Source organism: Cyprinus carpio, chromosome B13, assembly GCF_018340385.1.
Source record: "Cyprinus carpio isolate SPL01 chromosome B13, ASM1834038v1, whole genome shotgun sequence".
In the NCBI taxonomy this organism is placed as follows: Eukaryota; Metazoa; Chordata; class Actinopteri; order Cypriniformes; family Cyprinidae; genus Cyprinus; species Cyprinus carpio.
Window position 1 is genome coordinate 11,767,390 of NC_056609.1, and position 24,630 is coordinate 11,792,019.

At 37.8% G+C, this 24,630-nt stretch overlaps 1 protein-coding gene across 3 annotated transcripts; it reads left to right on the forward strand.

Moving 5' to 3' along the window:
* Positions 1 to 399: 399 nt before the first annotated feature.
* LOC109100562 (PDZ domain-containing protein 7-like) lies at positions 400 to 24,214 on the forward strand. Of its 3 annotated transcripts, none has more exons than XM_042736551.1 (16): positions 400 to 2,252; positions 2,675 to 3,347; positions 4,157 to 4,294; positions 4,429 to 4,603; positions 7,305 to 7,481; positions 7,612 to 7,759; positions 8,812 to 8,872; positions 10,383 to 10,844; positions 12,191 to 12,397; positions 13,177 to 13,352; positions 13,994 to 14,085; positions 14,202 to 14,293; positions 14,599 to 14,670; positions 17,098 to 17,682; positions 18,878 to 18,978; positions 22,486 to 24,214. In XM_042736551.1, exons 2-16 carry the CDS (start codon positions 3,164 to 3,166, stop codon positions 22,633 to 22,635), a joined length of 2,820 nt encoding a protein of 939 aa, XP_042592485.1. In that variant the 5' UTR covers positions 400 to 2,252; positions 2,675 to 3,163; the 3' UTR covers positions 22,636 to 24,214. The 3 variants fall into 3 exon arrangements, with proteins under 3 accessions (XP_042592485.1, XP_042592487.1, XP_042592486.1); XM_042736553.1 differs by having other exon boundaries at positions 400 to 1,722; XM_042736552.1 differs by lacking the exon at positions 400 to 2,252 and having other exon boundaries at positions 2,272 to 3,347.
* The last annotated feature ends 416 nt before the right edge of the window (positions 24,215 to 24,630 follow it).

The following is a 24,630-nucleotide window of genomic DNA, read 5'->3' on the forward strand; positions in this document are numbered from 1 at the left end:
TATCAGAGACAGGTGTAATATCTGAACGCATCTATTTCAGTCATATGGTGTCAAATATGTACCTATGGTATGCAGTTTGGGATGTTGCACTTTGTACTTCTATTCATTAGGAATATGAATATGGTGAAGCAGAAATTTACGTGTAGGCCTACAATAAATAGACCACCATTAAAGGTAGGTCTGCATTAAAATTAATTATTCATTTCAGTGGCGAATTCAATTTTCACTGCAATATACTTAACCCGATCGATCCCAAATTTTCCTAGACATGAAAATATTCAAACGATGTGTCATTAGTAACCCTTGGAAATAATCAATTATTTATTTATTTATTTATTTATTTATTTATTTATTTATTTATTTATTTTGGAAAAGTGTGTGAAACAATGTGTTTTGTGGTCGGTCACAACTGTGACCCGTGGGATAATGGATAATAGCCTATTGTATACTGAATTAACATAGGCCCATTTCTGCAATCAAAAAATTGTTATACAGTAAATCTTAGCCAAGCTATTTTGAAAATGTATGATCACATTCTAGGGTTACTATTATGCATAAAAAACAACACTGATAGGAATGCATTGCAGATAAAAGACAAAAAAATACAACTGTCAGCGTATTTTACAATTTTTATTGTTATTGTAATTGTTATAAAATGATTGTAACATATCATCAATTTTTTTATTTTAGTGCTACCAGTATTAGCATCAATATTGTAAATTATTTGTAACATTTGAATTTTTAATTTAGGCCAGTGCAATAATTTGTCATTGCAACATTTTAGTGCAACCTTCACTAACAACTGCAATTGGATGTATATGTATACCTAAATGCACTGTTATCCCACCGGTCAGTACACTGGTGACAACACTCAACAAAACTGAATATGAATATATTAATAGCCTACTAGACACCTTAAAGATAATGTGGAACAAAAATCTTTGTCATATCTTTATGTTAACATACTTTACTAGCCTTTAGTTTTGGAGCTTTGATGTAGCCATCATCTTCTCAAGGTCTCAAGGTGACAGCTGGCACTCACAATTTAACACTGTCCCTGCACATATTTAATTTAGACCCTTTATTTATTTTTTCCATATTTGCAGGGAATGCACTAAAACATCAGTCAGTAAGGTGTTTAGAGTTTTATAAATGAAAACCTTCTTTACAGTCACTTTTGTGACCGGTGGGATCAACTGGGTTAAAAACCAAATTCACAGAAAATAAATGTCTTTCAGTGACCACTACATGGCAGTATGGTGTCATGAAAGATGTTCTGAGCTCCTCGATGCTCCAAAGGGGATCAGTTACAGTTTATCCTGAAGACGGAAACCACATTCACCATTTGATCAAAAGAAATTCTCTAGATCAAACACTCATAACTGCAACCATTTAATCATGATAGATCATTTAACCGCCAAAGAGAAGAGAAGCATAGACTACATCTTGTTGAAATACGCTTAATTTAGCGCCTGATGATGCCAACGGGCGCTTACTGTCAGACCAACGTGAGACTTAATTGGATCTGTTCCACAAGACCACTGTTCAGATAATACTCTTATGCCATGAGTGACGATTGTCAACCACTGGACCAAATGAGTTTGTGCAGTGTCCTTCTGAGCTGCTCCACATAATCCAATCACATGCTCTGAGAGGCGGGCTTAAAGGAGGCTAATATTGTCTTCGTCTCAGGTGAGGTCATGCAGCACAACATGGAGACAGGTAATGGCATTTGACTTTATTCAACTTTGTTTTTCTTGCATTTATGCATCACATTAACATCAGCCTTAATGGGATAAGTAAATAAGGTAAATTGTCTTTTATTTTGGATGAATCTTACTGGTAATGCAAGTAATTTCCTACTAACTTGACTGCATCTGTGCCTTAAGGATCTCATAGAGGATGATCTTTTATATACTTTTGAGATCCTCTCACCCTGATTCATTTAAACTAGGCTGTTTATTCTGGAGAAGCGAGACTTCAGTACTTCATCTCTGAGAGTGTTGTCTTGAAGCGCTTCGATGCGCTTTACGCAACCTGTTGCTTGAGAGCTGTCCGAGGTGCTGATGATGAGACAGTCAGTCGACAGCGCCAACTTCCTGTTTAGATTAACAAAATAACAACGTGAGCCCAGCTGCTTTTCTTGCCTGACCCAAAAACCTACACGAACGCATAAGGGGTCAAGAAGACGCGCATTGGATTCAGTGGGTTTCTTTAAGGAAAATGGATTCTGTTTTATCGCTACTTTAAGGGTAAAGGAATAATTTAAGAATATGATTATACACATTGCGTTTTCTGTATATAGTTTTATTAATTTGCTTACTTTACACATACAAATATAGTGAAAAAGAAATTTATATTGATCACTATAACCTGTTTGTTTACATTGATTAATCCAATAATAAAATGTATTTTTTTCCCCTTCTGAACCAGTAACCAAATATATGTTAATGACATCGCTGAGGCAACACCCTTTATGCATTCAAGTTAAAAAAGTATATGCTAATGCATTAGTGTTCCACATCGGCTCAGTATCTCTTGCTGTGGAAACAGTGCAACCCTTAGCTTTCCAGAATGCAATAATTGCTGATATCACTTTACCTCCCATGGGAAATTAGGCATTGCGCGGCTGGGTTCTCACAGATCTTTCTCTGTCGTCTTGGATCACTGGCAGGTAAAGGTGAGACACTGAGGCCTGAGAGGACCAGATGACTGACTTCTGCCACGCAAAGCTCCACTGGCAGTGAGGAGGGACTCCTGCCCAATACCCCAGTCTAACCCACAGTCTTTTTTTTTTTGTGGGACTCTCTTTCGAACAATGCACATAAGGATAAACTTTGCTCTGCGACTTCTTGGATAATAGAATTTGTTTATCAGCTGTTTCATGAAATGATTATAATTATGTCAAGAGTCCTTTGGATCAATTCAATCTGTGTAGACCAGTCACAATATGGCTTGTAATCTAAAATGAACAATGCTGGATTCATAGCAGCTTCTTCCTGTACCACTACAGTGGAGTTTCCTTTTGTGGATCTGATCCTGTGGACCGTAATCCTCGTGACTAGTATTGACCCACTGGACCTCTAGTTTTCCCCATCCACCCTCTTTCCTTTTAGTAGCTCAGACCCTGGATGAGGGTTAGAGGGGAGGTCGGCACTTTGCCATGGCTCATTCGTCTGACACGGCACGCAAAGACATGACGAATGGGGCTCAGACCAGTGCCCAGCCAGGGCCCTCAGGCACTTCTACTCTACCACGCTACCTGCACAAGAAGCAGCAGCGCCAGAGAGGAGTGAGATCTTCCTCTCCTATGGGGAGGGTCATCCTCATCAATGCACCTGTTGATGGTAAGTCTCCTACAAGAGCTTGATCTAGATGCAGGTAACCAACACATTCTCATGGCAATTCATTGCTGTTTTATTTTTTGCCGAATTGGTAGCTCTCGTTTGTATGTTTTCGTAGTACAATCATCATTTGTCAAAGAATCAACTCATGTAAATTGATACAAAATTGGCAATTTGAAAAATATATAAATTTTCTCAAGAAATCAAGTTATATTTTCAAATAAAATAGAACTATATTGGTTATTGGCTAATATTAGAGTTTTTTCTAATTAATTAGTATCATTCGATATTGCATATTTTAAAATGGTTAATTTATATTTTTAGTGTTTTTTTTGTTTTGTTTTTTTGTTTTGTTTTGTTTTTTTAGATTCTAATCTGTATAGTTTACAATTTTGATATCTGCCATTTATCTGTTATCAGCCATAACCTAAAAATTATCATCCGCTTGGGTATCAACCAGATCCATATCTATAAATTGGGATATCATACATTCCTAGGACAATAACAGTACAGTGTTATCAAACTACGAAAATAACACAAACAGGATACTGTGATTGAAGGAGTTGCTGAATGCAATAAAAATGTTGGCTGCCTTTTTTGTCTTTAAGAGCATGAAATAAAGCTTAAAAATTGCTACGTTTTTTTTTTAAAGAAAGTCTTACATTCTTACATATATAATGTTATATTATATTACATGAGAAAGAATCTTTTGCTGAGGAGCAAAAACATTGACGAAACCCATCACTATACTTGTGAGTTATATTTATTTTCAGAGGAACTTTCTATTTGTGTTTGATGTTGGTGCACTGTAGGTGGGGATGACAGTGAAGACATCCACACAATTACTGTGGACAAAAGTGAGGATGGCAGGCTGGGCTTCAGTGTGCGGGGAGGCTCTGAACACGGCCTGGGGATCTTTGTCAGCAAAGTCGAGGATGAGAGCTCTGCAGGTACACAGAGGGGGTTACAACTGATGAGGACACTGTACTGAGATTTGCATTTGAGATTTTTTACAACAAGGTATGTATGTATAAGCTATTGGTGAGTTTCATACTGATGTGATTTTGTTTCCTCCACACTACAGAGTTGGCAGGCCTGTGTGTCGGGGATAAGCTGGTCGAGGTGAATGGCATAAGTCTGGAGAGCATCACCATGAGCAGTGCTGTAAAAGTCCTGACAGGAAATAATCGTCTGCGCATGGTGGTAAGACGTGTGGGGAAGGTGCCAGGTATCCGCTATTCAAAAGAGAAGACTACATGGTAAGTTAAGCTTTTGTGTCATCACTTAAACATGATGTACTATTTTATAGGTTTTATATTAGGCTAAGCACACTCTATCAGGCTGAATGTCATTTATAATGTTATTTCTGCACAGTTTTTTGAATCCCATATATTGACTGAGATATTTTCTTTGCTATTTCTGTTGTAATCATGATAACCTTGCTTGTTTTCAAGCTTTTTCTTAACAGAAGATAGTAGATGTTGAGTGCTGATTAAATATATTCCAGAATATTAAAGATTCTTATTCAGTATGTTCTTCAATAAAACAATAGTTATTAAAAGGTAAAATACTATTCTTAATATTCCTACTACTCTTAGGTTTTAAATTTAATAATTTTAAGTCATCTTGTGGGCTTTTTTCTTGAAGTTCCCTTGTTGAGAACTATTACACTGATGATTTTGTGGCTGATGCATCATCAAGCCTGTATTCTGTTAAACACGGTTACAGTTTTTCAGAAGTTTTAAAAATGCAATTCTTTTTATTTTCATAGTTATACAAAAAAAAAAAAAAGAAATGAAATGCATCAACATGTCCTTTAGTATTATACAAGAAAAGTAGCTGTTTGTATGGCAGCTTGACCTGTCTCCCACAAGCCTGCCTCCTGGAGGCTGTCCAAATACCCTTTGACAACTCATAACAGAAGAGTGTGTTTTGCCCTTGAACATTTAGAGGCTCTTTTAGTATTTGAAAGATTTTAGTGTATTTTTAGGCATTTTTCTGTTGCAGATTTGCTGAATAGTGGGGTTTAATTAGACTAACTGAACTGAGAAGATAAGCAGAGCATAATGATGGGCACTTTCTCCCCCTGCCTTGACTAACGGGGTGGAAACCCTGTGACTCTTGGCCTTTACTTGTTATCTTTTCCTTCAGCTTCTGTTTCAGCATACAGCAGTGGTAGAGTTACCTCAGTGGTCTTCTCAGCCATTTCATTAACTGATAGTAGAGTGAGCAAGTTTATTACAGAAGTGTATGTGTGTCCACCTGAAGATTGATGTGTGTGTGTGTGTGTGTGTGTGCTCGTGTATGACACTGGATTTTTACTTAAAAGTGAAATGTGTAATTATTTATATTAAAACACCTTTTCCTATCTTAACTTAATATGCAAATTCAACTAAGTAAACCACATGTACTGTAGATTGATTTCCTCAAAGTTTAAACGCTGTAAACATAAAAAAAAAAAAAAACGGTTCTGTTTTTTTTGAGCTCCCTGATTTTTGACCCTTTTTGAGCTCAATACTGCAACATGGAACCAATGAAAGAGTGGGTCAATTCTGTTTGGTAACACTAGTTGTGCAAAAATGACACACTTCAGCCTTGATAATAAACTGCAGTTACCCCTCAATTTTTTTTTTTTTTGTGAAAGATGTCTCATACTGAAATCCATAAAAATAGTAATATTTTGAAAAATTACATTCTTCTTTTTCAAGATTCTTATATGAATAGAAAGTTCAAGAATAACATTTATTTTAAATAGAAATTTCTCATAACAATATAAAAAGTCTTTACTGTTACTTTTGATCAATTTAAAGGGATGGTACACCCAAAAATGAAAATTCAGTCATTAATTACTCATCCTCATGTCGTTCCAAACCCGTAAGACCTTCATTCATCTTTGGCACACAAATTAAGATATTTATTAGCTTTCTGACCCTCCATTGACGGCAACAAAACTGACATGTTCAAGGCCCAGAAAGGTAGTAAGGGCATCGTTAAAATAGTCCATGTGCCATCAGTGGTTCAACCGTAATTTTTTTAAGCTGTCCTTACTAGGCCTTGAAGGCCTAGTCAGTTGCATTGCTGTCTATGGAGGCTCAGAAAGCTCTCAGATTTCATCAAAAACTGAAGACCTTATAGCAAGGTTCCTCAATTAGTTTTCGCCAATTAAGGGCCGAATTCTGCCAGCAATACCAAGCCAAGGGCCACTGACCTATATATGTATGTATATATATATATATATATATATATATATATATATATATATATATATATATATATATATATATATATATATATATATATATATATATATATTATTGTTATTATTATTATTACAATTATAATATTATTGTTACTTTAAACAAGTAAAAAGTTTTTGTTCCAACCACCCACGACAGCGACACGTGACAATAAGCGACACGGAAATATGTTTTAGAAATGGTTATTATTTTTTGCGACGTCGCAGCAGGGAGAAGGGTCTGGCTGCAGAATTGCACTCTCAGACACTTGCGCTTCTGCTAGTGACATCACTTGCGGTCTTTTTTTTTATTTTTAATTTTGTTCTATTTATTGATTACTTTTTGTATTCAACACCTGGCTGCTGTTGTAAAATGTTGAGAGATTCAAACAAAAAATAATAAATAAGTAGAACAAAATATAAAATAAAGGCTGCAAGTGATGTCACTGGCAGAAGCGCAAGTGTCTGAGAGTGCAGTGCAAGTCTGCAGCCAGACCCTGTTGGGCGGCAGGAACAACATACAAAAAATGACAGTGATAATCTCAGCTAATGATTATGTGCTTTATTCAATGTTAAAAGTGTCTAATATGAGTTTGCATATTATTTTGCGTGATCTTTATAGCCATAGTGAAAGCAACAATATATATTTTGTCACTTATTTGTTTATTGCTTGTAAACTTATTTATTTGTTTATTGCTTGTAAACTTATGAATGTATGTGTGCAGGGTAGATCTAATCCACCGAAGGATGGTAGTGGAAGAAAGTGGTCGCACACCTTCAGAGGCCAGTTCAGATGGAGCCCTGCGCAGAATAGTGCACCTTTACACAACCTCAGATGACTACTGCCTGGGCTTCAACATCCGCGGTGGCAAAGAGTTTGGCCTGGGCATCTATGTCTCAAAGTAAGACAAAATGCCCAGGGTTTAAGGGATGCATTTCAGTGTCTGACAACTTAATGACAACCGTTGCCTAGATGCTATGGTTAATTGTTGAACTTTATTAATGGGATGATTTGTTTAAATTTGTGATGAGGCTGGACCCTGGTGGCCTGGCAGAGCAAAATGGAATTAAAATGGGGGATCAGATTCTGGCAGCCAATGGAGTGAGTTTTGAGGACATCACACACAGCAATGCAGTAGAAGTGCTAAAGAGTCACACTCACGTGATGCTGACTATCAAGGTGAGAATAACCAGAACTTTAGCAATAGACGTGATATTTGACCATTTGAGATTATCAGCATTATCAGCAGTCTTATTTATGGAAATAACATCCACCCAGTTTTACAAATGAATAATACAGAGTGTCCATTTTTAATGACAGTATTAAAAAGGTACATCACTGTACTGTATACATCTTAGTTTATCAGGGAAATTTTAGTTTTTAGTTTAGTAAGACAAATGATTTCCAAAGTGCTTTGGCATATTAATTGCCACCACAGCATGTTAAACAACGCTGCCTCTTATTGCGTCTGGGAGTGAGAAAGCATAGCAAAGCAGACAGATGGCATTTAGCCGTCACATTCCTGGTTGCTCGCTTTACTCAGGCAGGGTTCAGGTTCCACCTGTGAAAAACAGCCAGCTGGTGTGCATTATTCACCAGGCCTTAGGGATCAAGTTATAATCAGCAGAAAGCCTCGTTTTATGGCCTTTTCTCATTGCCCCCATGGCAAGGCTCTATCAAACCTGCAGTGGTGCAATAAGTATATAGGGCTGCTAAATGCATGCTTTGTTAGCTGTTGATGCCACTTCGTGGTGGTAAGTACGAGCTCTGCTGGTGATAAGTGAAGTAACAGTGTGAGAAAATGTCAGACAAGGGTCAAAACAAAAGGAGAAAGGGATGTTTTTTTTTTAAACTTTGCTGCAGTCTGTTTGAATTTGGCTCCTGCATGAGGTCACTGCTCACAGCGACTTGCTCTCCTGCAAGGCAGATCAGGCTGCCTCCTACCATCATCTTAATGATGTTCAAGCTTATTTATGTTTATGGAGTAACAAACTAACTGTGACTTCATGAGAGCCTGTAGTGAGGTCAGCATACACCTGGGGCATCAGAAATGAGGTCATATCCTTCTGACTTCACTGGTGGAAAATGCTGTTTGAAGTCATTTTTAGGCTGTTTAGACTTAATTTGCACAATGAACTATACCCAAGGACTTTTGAACTTGCATGCAATGTAATTAAGGCTGTAGCTCCTTTTCTCACTGTGATTATGTCTTGCGTAATATCCTGTCCTAGGAGGCTGGCCGATATCCTGCTTACAAGGAGATGGTGGCAGAGTACAGCTGGCTTAATAAATGTACGTAACTGTTACCTGCAAACATCACTATTTAACATCTTATCTGTTAATAGTAGCTACCTATATTAATGGATAGGTTGCGTACTTTGTGCGACCCACTCATTTGCACTTGTGTCTTATGGAAATGCAATTTTCATAATTAATTGATGGTGTGCACTCCATCTCCAGATTAAAGCTGAACACCAACCGGCCACATGTCAAGCCAGATTTTTCATTGCCCTCTGATTCTCTGTTTTCCATTTAATATGGATGGCAGTGTCTGAAAATAGCCACGGATTAGATCGTAATGTTCACATTAAGATAAGTCATCCAGGATTGTGCATGTTTGTAACATCAGGGTGATTCAGGGGTATTTAGGTTGCAGGACAGAAGCTCATGTAATTCTGCTCCATATTTAACACAAGTGACATTGATATATTGTTCATTCAGATGTAAAAGTACATCAGAACTTTAATATTTATGAGGCTTTTATACACCATGTCTGCTGCTTTATTTCTTAAGCTTTTTTATTTTATTTTATCTTATTCAGTTTCATTTTATTTTATTATTTTATTTTATTGGTTACATTTTACTTAGAGCCTTTGCGTATAAGGCATTATAAAGGGTTAGTAAAGGGTGTAATTCATTATAATTATTCATAATGTGCATTGTAATACATTATATCTTAACGTAAATAATTAAATTAAATTAAATTAAATTAAAATGCATAGTGTAACAATGAATTGATTAGTGTTGTAATATATTAACTGTGGTAACAATTATTCATGAGATTGTACATGCATTACAATGCATTAGAATGCATTACAGGGCAAAATGAATGCATTTAAACTACTTTAATAATGTGTTATACATAAAGGCTTCATGCGTTATCATTTTATTTTATTTTATTTTATTTTATTTCTTGCAGTTGTTACCTAAAAAAGCTATTTATATCTGATTTAGTGCATAAACATTAATTTTGTTTGTATAAATGAATGTATTGATGTGGACCCAATGATAGACAGAAAAACTAATTAATAAATAAACAAATAAATAATTTAATAAATAGTACAATATATAAAATAAATCTATTAAAATATATTATATATATGCAAATAAATAAGTTAAATCATATTTTGGCCTGGAGTAAAATCTGTTAATTTACCTTACCTTTTTACTTTATCTTTACATTGCCTTTTTTTTTTAAATGTAGAGCGAGATAACACTTGACCTAAATAAATAAATAATAATAATAAAATAAAAACATCTTAATGGTTCTTTGATATATGGAAGGTGATAATTATGATGATTTTTGACACAGCATTTTAGGCAGACAGATGTTTTTTTCCTTGAAATAACTGTGTAAATTAATTGTCAAAGATCCAAATAATTATATTTATATTAAAGTTATTAAATAGAAGTTTTGCTGTAGAGAGTACTGTGCATTTACTGTAAGTTTAATGAAGTGGACGACAGATCCAATTTTTATCTCTTAAAATAATAACTGAAAGTCTCTACTTTTCCCCCTTAGTGGCTAATGGAGGCCAGCCCGCTTCCTCCCAGGGTTCAGACTCCTACTCCTCCACTTCCTCTCTCTCCTCCGGGACGCCGGTCAGCTCTCTCAGCGGCCTCTCGCAGGTCATGTTCCCTCCTGTATTCGGCTCAGAGATGGTGGATGTCTGTATCTCCACCGAGGACCGCTCACGCCGGCCCAGCTCTGAACGGATAGAGACCGCCATGCAGACGGACCCACCAGAGCCCGATGCCTTATCAAGATCTAGTAGGGTCTTAACCACAGAAACCAGCCGAACAGTTGGTGAAACTGTCATGTTAAAAGACACAGTAATACGCAGTGGGACTGCCAAAACTCGGACAAGGACCTTCTCTGCTGGGGATAAAGAGACTTTGGACTCTCCTAAAACAGCAGTCCTGATGGCTCTCAGCAAGCCTCGCAAACCCATCCGGCGATCCCAGAGTCACATCACTGTGTCAGGTACAGTAGGGCTGGTTTGAAGAGATAAAAAACAGTTTGTCAGAAGGCTGTGAATCAAGATGAGTTGAGCTGCACAGGGCCGTCCTGTGTTTGTGTCACTGATGTAACTCATATCTCAGTTGTAGGGCTGGAACCCAAGGTCACATCCAGATCAGTGATGAGGATCTTGGGTTATTTGATACACACACCATGCTGTGGAAGCTCTGCTCAGAATAGAAAATGTGTTGTCGAAAACCAACAATTGACCTTTAGAGTCACACTGCTACGTGACGTCTGTTTGTCAAATATATAGCAGTGTGCTGCCATTGTATCTCTGCATTTAAATGAACATGGTTGAATGCATAATACATCAGCATTACTGAACGGGATCTTGCCGTGAAAGATTAACGGTTCAGACTGGAGAATCTGATGCCTTGAGAAATGTATGCTCAAAATCCACACAGCAAAGTGTATATCATCCTGTTTTATTTGTCAGGCTTAATACCTCACACTGTGGAGATAAATGACTGGAAGGTTTGTGGCCTTTAACAAATACCTTCCATCACAACTTACCATAACAAGCTCCTCTTATATTTCACCCCAAATCAAAAATAGAAAAATGAGACACCTATTTTAGGACCATTAACTTTTTTTTTTTTTTTTGTTAACATGAAGTAGAAAAAAATAGATATCATGGCCACAGATTAAGAATTAGTTCCCATATTAATTCTTGACCAATTATTATTAATATGTTCCCTCACTGTAGTTAAATACTGTTCATGTTGGGCTCATGTTTTCTTGTTTTAATTTAATTAAATTATCTAAAAACACAATTTAAGAAGAGCCATTTAACAATATCTTGGCCACAATATCTTGATTTTTTTCCCCCAGCATATCATTTGTGGGGCTCGGTACAGTTACTTATTTTATATTTTTTGCTTACTTGCTTTATCATAATATTTTATAGTAATTAAAATGAAATGAAATTTAATGAATTAAACAAACTTTACAAGAACAAGAACAAGTAGGTGATATATATATGAAAAATTACTCCATTATATCCATGACAGGCATTGTGGGAATTCAGAGTAGCTGTTTTTCAACCAAAAAGTGTTCTCATCTTGCAATGACCCGGGGTTAAATGGCTTTCTCGAGGACACAGTACTGATGAAACAGGATTGTGATCTCAGTGACTCTCCAGTTTCTGGGTCACCATTGCTCAGGGCTGGACTTGGAACCTCTGCCACCTATAATACATGTATTTTATCACTTGAGCATGTTAAAGTTTTCCTTGTGAACATTTATTTATTCAAAATGTTTTGCCTGGAGGTCACTCTTTGACATGTTTCTGCTTGAATTTTGATCAGAGGACAAGCAGAAGAAAAGGAAGCATCAAAAGGTCAAGGTAGAGACGGAGAGAAGCACCCTGCAGCGCTCCAAAACCTTTGTCAGCTTGCTCTTTAAAAGCGGACGCAGGCGGGAAAGGTCGTCCTCTAGAGACAGGAAGGACAAAGGGGCAGGGGATGGACACAGAGGAAGATCCAAATCCCCCAAACATTTAGATAACGAACCGGGTGAGTGCACATGTGGCTTAACATATTTTGATGAGGATCACTTTCTGTGGATACCAGGGAATAGCTGAGGAGGATATTTGCATTTGAAAAGCCAGAAAGCAGCATAATGAGTTTTTAAAGAGCCTAAATCAGAGAGCTGCTTTTTTGTACACTGTTCTGCGATAATTCCCTTGGAGTGGCCTTGACTCCAACCCCTGTGGTTTTGCTCAGCTAATGATGAATTGCATAGCTTTCTTCTCTACAGTGCATACTGCAGCAAAACTTAGAAACACACTGAAAACTTCAAGCCAATCACAGCATGTCAGCCAGTCAGATTTGACAAGTCTTTTTGTCTGTATATAATTGCAATCAGTTTACTTTTTAAAATGGGCTTTTTGCTGTGATGCCATAGAATAGGGATGTCCAAACCTGTTCCTGGAAGGCAACTGTCCTGCAAAGTTTAGCTTCAACTTTAGTTAAAGACACCTGAACCAGCTAATCATGGTCTTCAGAAACTTCTAGGCAAGTGTGTTGGAGCTGAAATCTGCAGGATGTTGGATCTCCAGGAGCAGGATTGGAGACCCCTACCGTATATAATTATTTTTGGTCCTCTAAATAACCTTACAATTAACAGTAAATAATTATTATTTTTCCTTCTGTGAAGAACATTTTTGCCCTTTTTTGCAATGGAAAGTTTCGATGGATTCTTCATGGAACCATAGATGTCAAAACCATAGATCTTTAAATGAGAATTGCTGTCATCACAGCTCGCAGACTGACTCTAGCACTTGTGTCCTCAGGTAAAGAGCGGGGTCGACCCATAATTAACCTGTTGAGTTCTCCCAGAGAGACTCGTGCTGGTATGAGGGAGCACAGCCCCATCCCCAGCGCAGAGACCATGGCTATGTTGGAGGATATGGCCCGCAAGCTGCTCAACACGGATGAGGTGGTGGCAGTCATGAGACACTGTAAAAGGGTGAGTCATCTAAAAGTCTGCAGGGTTGGAAAAATGTCTCATTTATTACTTTATACGGGTTTACAGGTTTATCCTTGTTCCAAATTTTTTATGTGGTTAACTAGAAAAATGGCTTGCTATGTATATTTCTGACTAATCAATGTGCATGCTGGTTATGCTTACAAAAGAGGGATTTGCCTTGCCATTTATGACTGAGATCAAGTTATCCAAATCGTACAGAACACTAATGAGTATAAAATGGTAGTTGTATTTAAAAACAAAATTTACTGGAGCATGTTTTACAAGAGAATACCTCAGTCTTAATATTTAAAAATAAATTCACATTTAATTCACAGTTAATGCATTACTTTCAGATTCTTTCTAATTATTTCTAATTACTAATAGCTTCTTCACCAAATGTTTTTAGTGTAGACAATGCCACAGTTATCCGGATAGTGCTTGTGAAATACTAGCAGACCGTATTACTTCATTACTACAAAATTGTGTAGTACTTTATGGACAGCTTGTGAGCCCTAAATTGCAAGAATGTTTCATGCTTTACGTGAATTTGGTAAGATTTAGACTCTAAATCCAGTGCTTGTGACTATTTCACATTATCAGGAGTAAATTGTTGAACTAGGGCATCTCCTTCTGTTCTTTAGTTTCTAGTAGAGCGTGTGGTTGAGGATCTGGTGCGCCCCCTGCTGGCCATCTTGGACAGGCCTGAGAAGCTTCTGTTGCTGAGGGAGGTTAGGTAAGGAGTGTTTCAGTGTCAGCCTCTGAAATGCATATATTTATATATCTTCTGCCTGTGCTTGCACTATTCATGTGTGGAATTTTTTCATTTAACATTCACTTTCTTTTATATAGAATGATCATCCCTCCCACAGATCTGGGTCGTTTTGACAGTATGGTTTTGCCCTTTGAGCTTGAAGCCTATGACATACTCAAAAACCGCTCTGGTAAGAAAATGTTTCAGCTTTTTAAATTTTAGCTGCCATGTTTGAGTAGTACTTATACATTAATACTCAAAAGTTTTAATTCGTATTAATTTTGTAATATTACTGTACTTTCATAAATGGGGCAAAACAAACCCCAAATCAAAACAAAACTTTAGCTGAGCTTCGTCTTGGGATGGTTTTAACAGTACTGAATAAGTTCATATATGTTGAGGACTTGATGGTAAAAAATCAGGATTTTAATTTGAATCCAATTAATGTGAACCGTTCATTGTGTGTTTTTTTTTTTTTTTTTTGTGGTTCCCCAGTAAGGTCTCCTGTCCTGCATTCTCCTCGTCATGGTGGAACACCCCGTCGCCATTTAATAACTCCCATCCCAGGTAACCTATTTCTGATGTGAACTGGAATGTCATATTATGTCATACTATTCTATTCTATTCTATTCTATTCTATTCTATTCTATTCTATTCTGTTCTGTTCTGTTCTGAGTTTACTCATCCATTTTCAGTGCTGTACAATGTCCTCAAAGTGATCCCTTTAGGAAATTATATAACCAGAAGACACAAACTCTTCTCTGCACCAGGCATTTCATATCCTGAAATGAATGCCTAACCGTATACACACACATACATATACTACAAATATCCTGTTGCTGATATTTAATCCACACACACAATTCCTCCCATTCTAAAACCTTTGTTACTGTACACTACCATCACTTTTTAATAACAAGCCCTATGCAGTTTTCTTCATTGTAAGCTGCCATTTAGGACACAAATGCATCATTTGCAGGATGCCCAACATGCCTCACTGCCAAAAGAAGATAATCTGTCTCTTATTGCCAGATAGCCTGCCTGTTTCTTTCTACTGCTGACACTGCATGACCTCCTAACCTTTAACCTTGGAGTGCACAGTGCCCGCTGTCATTGTCCACAGTGTCGGGCTGTAATGTGCCTCTGACTTTTGAATGGAAGTCGTTTCTGAAATGCAAGAAAGGCGCCTTGCATTGTTTAACCTTCAAGCATCCACCCACGCAGGTCTGAGACTTAATGCAGCTCCTTTGTAATGTCCACAGAGGAGTAATTCAAAACTCTCTGTGCTAGAGGCCCCTGAAATCTGAGCGAGATGTGCTTGTATGCAACGGCACACCGCTGCTTACACAATGGATATGAATGTGTGATTGTCACTCACATTTGTGGATGAAAGGGAAAGTGTGTGTGTGAGGTTTCGTAACATCTGCACTGATTTAAGGAGATGTAAATGAATTCAGATTTTATACCATTTATATGTATGTTCGTGGGAGGAGGAACTCTTTGATTCTGAATTCTCAGTTGTATTTATATACCTATAATTTTACCTATATGGTACTATGTTACAATAATGATATCAGATAGCAATACACTTTTTTTTTTACACAGTTAGGGTAAAAAGAGCTTTTCACACTTGAAATAGTTGACCCTGGGTCATTCTAAACCCCGGGTAAACAGAAGCCTATAGATTGCTCTGAATGGACTTTTCAGACTAAAATGGGGATGTGATTGGATGTCTGTTGCTAAGCATCTAGTTGTAATATTTAAGTGGCACAAAAGTGGTGCTAACCCTTCACAAGAGACAAGTTTTATAATTTCAGGTAAAAGTGGTACTAATACCACTACTCAGAGCTGGGTAGTAAGTGATTACATGTAATCTGGATTATGTAATCAGATTCAAAAAATCAAGTACTTATAATAAGAGTATATTACATTTTACAATGCTCATAATCAGATTACAGTTACTTTTTTATGGATTACATGATTACATATTATGCCCACAATGGCAGTAAATTATTAATCATTTATTGATTCTCCCTAATTGTTCTTTTTCTCTTTTACAGTTTCCTTTCTGAAAATCCTACTGTTTGTCATGCTATTTAGCTTTGACTATATTCACAATATTGAATGGTCATGAAAATGTCATAAAAATAATTTTGCAATCCATGCTTCTGACCCTCTCAAGCAATTAGTCCAAATATGAAATAAAGGGATTCCCAAACGTTTTTGTCAGCCAAACCCCTCTATCTACTTGATATATCTCTCAGGAAGGTAATATTTTAATAATTTAACACATTGGCATATTTACAGTTCAGTGTTTCTTAATGGTCTCATTGACATTTTGTTAAACAAATTCAATATAATTATTATTTTTAATGTTCAAAAGTTTAAATAATTTATTTTACGTTTTTATGATTTACTTAATTATTAGCTTTTTATCAACTCACAGACCCACTGCAGTTCTTACATTAAACCCAGCTACTAAAGACTGGAATACAGTACACGACTGTTAAAAATCAGAACATATTTTAAACACTAGGCATCATACAATTATCAACTTTGTAATATCAGACTTTAAAATCTTCGTGATCACAAAAAATTTATGTGTGCCTTGTATCTAGGAGACCTATGATAAATTAAATCAATACCTGTTCTAAAATCAGCTTAAAATATCATTGTTTGATCATCATGTTTGAAATACTCTGACTGGGTGGAATCTGAAGCTATGAGTCTCTGACCATAATACACTATGTTATTTTTTATGAACTCAGTCAGCTCAAATCTGCTGACTGGTTTGAGTTTTGGCAACTAGCATCAACTTCTCCTGGCTGTAAAACAGGGCAAAAATTTTAGGCAAAATCGTGTAGTGCATTCCAGCCTTAAATTACAAGTCTCTAATATTCCTTTACCCTTTAAAAGTGGGGTTTAGAGTGATGATAACCTGGGATTGATCTTAGAATGTGTGAGAAATGGTTTTAATATCCTCTTGTATCATAGATTACCGGGGTGGATTCCACCTTCAGCCGGTACAGGATCTGGAAAGAGAACGGCAGCTCATTGAAGGTCTGGAACGGCTGCGTTTGGCAGGTTTACCGACTGGACGGCTTCCTCCTCCTCGAGCTTTCACACCACTCTTGGATGTACCAGTGGACACTTACATCACAGACTCGCTCCGTAATCGTTCACTGAGTCCTGCTCAGCCCAGCTGGACACACTCAGAGTCTCCTCACGGCACGGAACGCATCGGACGCTCCCCCCAGAGAAGAGACAACAGTTTCCCCAGGACATCACACCATGACTCTTTATCCAGCAGAGGTGATTCTGTCCCAGAGCGAGGGAGGTCCCCTTATAGGAATGGACATCGAATGAAAACAGACAAATCCCAGAATGGTAAAGAGATAAAGCATACCATAATGAGTGCCCACCGCCGGAGTAGGACACCACTGACCCAGGTTTTTACGCCCAGCTCGGACCAGGACTGGAAAGAACCAGTGAATGGACACTCAGACAGCCAAGAAACCCCACGAGAGCAGGAGTATGAACTAACCACAGTTACTATCTCTAAGACCAAACAGTCCCTTGGTGAGTTACTTGGAGTCACTGTATTCTAGCTTTGTGGCAATGTTTCTCATATGACAAACATCCCATTTCTCTCTGACCAAAATAACTTGATTATATATTTATGAAATGTTAATACAGCTTGGCTATGCAAAAGTTGCCCTCAAAAAGCTAGGGTGTTTTGGGTGGTTGCCAGGTTGCTCTGCAGTTTTTTTGTTGTTTTTTTTTTAATCATGTTGCTATGTGGATTATAGAATGCTCTGGGCGGTTTCCAAATTCCCACACTCAAGCCTCTATTATATTTTGATCCATATACATGGTTTAGGTCCCTCCTTCATTGTGAATCATGACATTTGTATCATTCACCAGAGAAATATGATCACTTAGAAGAGTCATCTCTCCTCAAAAGGCAAATTTTTGCTGGTAATATAAACAGTGCTTGATGAGTTACATATCAAAGTTTAATACTTAGGGTTAGAGTTTGTTCAGATGTCTGTTTGTGAGTATGAGCAATAGTATGACTAAAGCCTATTAATACAGTAGATTTGCAGAGCATGTGATTCATTCTGGACCCACAATAAAAAAGGGCACAAAAGCTGTTTTTAAATGTACACTTCTGGTACTAGTACAGTATGTACCTTTAATGTACTAATATGCACCTGTAAAGGTAAATAAGGTACAAAAGTGTACCTTTGAAAAGGTACTGCCCCAGTAATGGCTTTTGTACCTTTTTTCTGAGTATGAAGCATACACTGACAAAATAAGAAATAAGAACTTTGTGGAAAAAAGACCATATAATCACTGATAGATTAGTATTAAAGAAGAGATTCTCCTTCAGTTATTCTTCTCACCTCACCAGAAGATGGCAGTGAATTGCCCAGTGCAACCAGTAACCCACCAGTAATAGAGTGCACTCCCATTCAAGAAGGTCGATAATGGTCCTGGAGAAAACTAAACGTTATTATTTCTGTTCATCTTAATGACAGTTGCTCAGCTGGTTGACATCTGCTGACATGTTTAGTCTAGACTGAAATCAGCATCTGTTACGTTTATGGCACAATTAAAATCTCCCTTTTCCACATCCATTCAAATAAATGCCCTACAATATAAGAATATAAATAGTGTAGATGAATTGGTTATACAGTGTTTGTTTCATGCATATCTAGAGAATTGAATTAACATGAGGATGGCTAGATGATTCTTATTATTCTTTTTGCAGGAATAAGCATCTCAGGTGGGATTGAGTCAAAGGTGCAGCCAATGGTGAAGATAGAGAAGATCTTTCCAGGAGGAGCGGCATCTACTAGTAATGTTCTGAAGGTGACTGATCCTCATATAGACTTATCTACAGTAGGCTAAGCAGTGTTGTAGTCTAGACCATAATGTATAAGGATATTGCTGGTAGGATTCATCCAAGCATTATTAGTTGATGAATAAGTGTGTTTGTCACCCGGTCATTATTAGGAAGGTCTGGGAATGATCAGCGGCTGCAGGCCTTGTGATTTCTGTTTTGGTTACAACTAGAACTCGGTTAGCTGAGCGCAGAGGCATTTTTATATGCTTAAGTGGTGCAACTCATTCATCATTGATGAATTACATCAACCAGACCAGAAAACACAATATTTGAGTCAGCTGCTTCTTTTTAAGGAAGCTTTCTGCACATATGAACACATGCTGTACATCTCTATTGGAAAGACCAGCTTGGTCCAGGCTGGTTTACTCGGGTTAATTCTAGTTTGGTGCTGGTCTTGCTGGTAGACCATGATGGAGCTGGTAGATCAAGCACAAAGCTGGATGTCACGCTAGTCATTTCAGCTGGTGTACAAACATTTTATGTACCACCGTGTCTACACCACATCCAGGTCTTTGCATCTGAAATGAGGCAGAATGAGGGCAAAAGGTCACAGAAGTTAAGGGCACAATACCAACAACACCTCTGTTACCCAGCATAAAAGATTAAAACCCTGGAATCCCATGTGTGTATGTGCGCTTGTGTGTGTGTTTGTCAAGAGAAGCCGCATCCTTGTCGATTACAGCCTATCAGGTGACAGCATTTCCCTGGCCTGCTCTGAGAGGCTTGTGTTGCCACACTCAGTAGATCTGGTGTCAGGCTCAAAACCCCTCAGTTGCCAAGAACATCCACTCATCTCTGGCCTCCACCTAGACTTGGTGTGAAAGACTAGTTGGTATTTCCATTCATACCAAAGGCCGACTAATTTACATTCCACTCAGTTCACTTGTTGTCTCACCCTGAAGCCATGAGAGGCTCTTCAGAGCGGCTATCTTCACTGAGCTCTGCAGATTAACAGGCCTGCAGAGGGAAAGTGTGGAGCGCCCTGTTGACATGCTTCCTGTTCCTGTTGTCTAACTGATAACTGTATTATCTGAGTGGCAAGTATGCTCCGGCAGCATGGAGGTCAGGTTTCTGTCACACATTGTCTGCAGTCACATCCCTCTTATCAAACGTTGTTGACACACATGGCAGACGGAGGTCAGGTGTTGTGTATGTGTTGGGGCTCCATAGAGTCTGCTCTTTCGGCTCATGTGTAATTAGTCCAGCACTCTCTTTTTCATCTTGATCATAGTCTGTTATGTTGATCTTGATAGTCATTCTTCAGCTTATAAATACAGAGGGCTTCAGTTTAATGACAGATTTAACTATATTTGGGGATTTTCTGGAGAAAATTTCAAGGGACCTTTGTCTGTGCAATATTTGCCACCACAAGGGGGCTAGAAAACTTTCCCAGTATTTGCTAAGCCATTACTAGGGTGTTCTGAGTGGTTGCTGGAGTGATGGCTGATGACAGGATGGTTGATGACATATATATAAATTGCAAGTTACTTTTAACCAGCACTATCTGGCCCAAATTTGTGAATTCAAAAGCCATGCAATGTGAACATTTTTGAAAATATGTTTCTATTCCGCTGTATGAGCACCAAACACATTGATTTTTACTCTTCCCTGAGTCATCTTCTTTCTCTCTCTCCATGCACACAGTGATGTACTCTGCTATCCACTGATAAATGACTCCACTTGTCCACTGAAACCATAGAATGCTTTGGTGATTTGTTTTTAGTCAAAAAGGCAGATGGCATACAAAAAAAGACTGATGATGTCCCTGTGGTCTCCTTAATGTAAGTGCTGTTTGAAGAGAATGTCAGCTTAAACAAATCTTAGGCCCCTAAATGGCCATAAAGGGACACAAACAGAGTGTGTTGCATTAAGTATAATGTTTTGAAATACTTTTAATAATGCTCTTAAGTAGTTCTTGTGTTCCACTTTTGGGTTCACTCTCCATGACTGGAATAGTCTTAGCCATGCACGGCTCATCTGTAAGGGCAGGTGGGGCCAAAAATAGTTACCCGAAACAGACCTCTATATAAACTGAATAAATAATAAACTATAAATGTGTTCAGCATTCTGCAACAAATATTTTCCAAATTTTCCTTTAAGTCAATTTTAAGTCATAAAGTGTGCAGGATATATTCATTGCAAGCTTCGGAGAGTAGGTAAAATGACACTAAGTGGGGCAGTTGTGACAGTGCCCTCCCGAAGCCTGGGCCTGTAGCCCACAAATTTTAAGTGGAACTGCAGCATGCTTTAACTGAAAGCCATTTGGGCAGTTTTGAGCCTGCCCTGCTTATTTCCCACAGGAGAGTTAAATATAAGGCTGCATGTAGGAAAATAAGCACATGAGATGAGACCACTACAATCTGTTAACAGTCTAAACATCAATTTTGACTATATTATTAGATACATATTTGTATATACATTTGAAATTAAAATAAATTACAGTATTTAAATTATATCATAATCTGCGTGACCCTGTCATTGCCTTTCTTTGAGGACATTCCAAAGCATTCCAAATGAGCAGTTATTGTCAGAGAAATCCACTTCAACAGATATCCCGTGTTTAGGGAGTAGGGAGCATACATTGGAAGTCAATGGTCAACAACATTCTCCAAAATATCTTCTTTTGTGTTTCGCAGAAGAAATTACACTCTTAGCTGAAAATAATGAGCCAAAATAATAAATGTTTTCCAGTTCTATTTAAGTGAGAATGAACAGAGAAATATAATGTCTATATAAGAGGACAAGAGTGTTTGTTCTGACCAGTGAAGAGCATGAAAACAGACCCTGACCGCTAAGGATGGGTGTAGAGAGTTCACTAAACAGGTGCATCCTGGTAAGAGATCGTGACTGAGGAAATGTGCCTACTTTGAACTCAAGTTCGTTTGTGAGCTCAGCTGTACTTTGTACTTTTTTCCTGGCAGGAAAGACATAATTCCAAAGACACGCTCCTGCATCTGTGTGAGTGTTGAACTCTTGGGTTATGCTCACCTAGAGACTGGTGTACATAATTTGGTTCTGCTCACTCTGTTTCACTCTTTAACTTAGTTTTATGCTGTTAGTGGTGTCAGAGATGAGTTTAGATGAGAGCTGATGGATATGCCATGTGTTTTTGACCTGAAAGAATCACACATCTGTGCTTCTGGTCTGCCAGTGGTTACAATCACAGAGAAAAACATCCATTTCTGAAGCATAATAAGCTGATGTCATCCACTGGCAGAGCCTTGACACACACACAGTCTGAAACAGGCCAGATGAGATCACTCACAGGTATTAACGAAGGAGAACAAAGGAAACGAGTGGCTTCCTATGCCTGCAGCATCTGCTTTTTCCTGCCATTCAGACAGCGCACGGCTGTCTGCGCTCTGCCAGAAATACTCAGGGATGTGTCAGGAAAACAGACATCTGCATTAATGATCAAGTCCTACACCTGAGCTTTTCTAGAAATCTCTTTTTTTGTGTGTGTGTGCGTGTAGGCTGGATTCGAGCTGGTGATGGTAGACGGAGAGTCCCTCCAAGGTGTTACACATCAGCATGCGGTGGACGCCATTCGAAGGGCTTTCAGCAACAAGGCCAAAGACCCCATGGAGTTTATCATCAAAGTTCCCAAGAACCCGAGAGACTGATTGAAAGCTGCCTGAAACTCAATGAGTTTGTAGTAAAGGCCTCAATATACTTATGGCAAAGTTCTCTTTCATTCTTCACTTGAGTTAAAAGAAGTTTGAAATACATGAGCGGTGGTAAACTGTTTGCAAACATCATGATGCCGCCCACACTGCTGAGAGCACCGATTAGATGAATATACAGTATATAAAGTCAATGGGTGCCATCAAAATGAGACTCCAAACAGCTGATAAAAACATCACAGTAATCCTCAAGTAATCTACACGACTTTAGTCTGGATAGTCTGAGGGTTAATAAATTATCAGCAAATTTTCTGCATTTTTGGGTGAACCATTCCTTTAAGAAAGCAGCTGGTCATAGCAAAGTGGATATGTTTGCACAAGCTCTGCAATTTGGCACTCCAGTCAAGTCATGTCATATTTATATAGCTTTATACAATAGATAAAGCAAGCAGATTTAAAGTACTAAACATGGAATAAACAGTTTCAGTGTCACTTAGAAATTGGAACTGCAACTACAGTTCTTCAGTGTGTTCCTGTGTTTACTCATGTCTGATCTTGACAGCTTGAACAGAAGAAATGAACAGAAGAAGATTTCACCATCAATGAAGGCAGAGCCCCAGAGCCTACTTATCTACTGTATTACATAATCGCCATGGACCAATGGTAGTTTGAAGGTGTTTACAGCTGAAGCAAACTTTTCTGTCAAGCTACTTTGAATTCCTGAAACTAACTAAATGGCTGATTTTATTCAAAATGACATCACACCAGTTCTTGAATTTTGCTTGAAGTATTTGGGGCCTTGGTGCTGCAGGGTATAAACGATGGACACTTGGTTTGAAAGAGAAATTATGCCATCATGTCCAGTGGGGGTCGAGGCAAACCCCTGAGCAAGAATCCAAAAATGGGCTTCCAGAGAGTGCTATTGGCCATTCACAGATTCTGACTTTTCCCCTTCCTGTTGAAAGTTATTTGCTTTTGAATCTATTCCTTTTCTATTTTCAATTCATTCTATAAAATCTAATAAAACAGTCATAACTCATCCTTTCCACCATTAAAGGATCTGAAAACCTGTTTAAACATGAGATATTAAAGGTTTCTATTTTTGGTTGTAGTTTAAGCCTGGAGCTAGATAAGAGCGCACTGGCATGACATGCTGATTATCATAAGTCATAACACTACCCATCCATCAGGGTTACAGTTATGCCTGAGAGAGATTACACACAGCCACAGTATGGATTGAGATTGAGATTAAGTCTTTTTTTTAATTGCTGGTTTGGTTTAGTGAATGTCTGGGGGATTATTACAAATGAGGATCATGTCTCAGTTCACATCCTGTGCTCTAAGAGAATTTCTATTTTTGGCAACTTATGCTTATGCGTAGCATTTTTTATATTTGTGCCTTAAAGCTGCACATTATGGACTGTGCAATTAAGATCTAAACATTGTGATGATTGTAGGATCAGTGTTATATACTGAACGTTTTTCTCTGTACGTATCTGAAAAGCATCTGGTCTGCATTTTCGCAATTCGTTTTATCACAAAAGTCATTGTGTGATTATAAATAAAAAGGTTAAATATTGCCAGTTTCCATTGTGTATGCTCTTTCGACTCGAATTCTGATTCTAAATGATAAAGTACAAAGTATTAAAGATACGATGTAACCTCTAGTGGTTGAAGCATAGAACTACAAGTTCTAACATTGTTGCGTAAAGTTGTGATTACGCAAGTTGTGCTTTGGCTAGTCTACGCGGAAGAATCTGACTGTTTGAAGCGCACGGGTGTGCCTGATTGAATCAATAAATAATGAAAGAAAGACAGATATATGACAAAAATAACAAATATAATTGTTTTAAAATAACATTACAAATGCATGCCAGTGTGCTGACATTAAAATTAATGGTTCAACTTTATTTTGATAGTCAACTTTAGACATTCTACTAACTATAAGTAACTTTGCAACTACATGTCAACTAACTCTCATTAGAGTATTAGTAT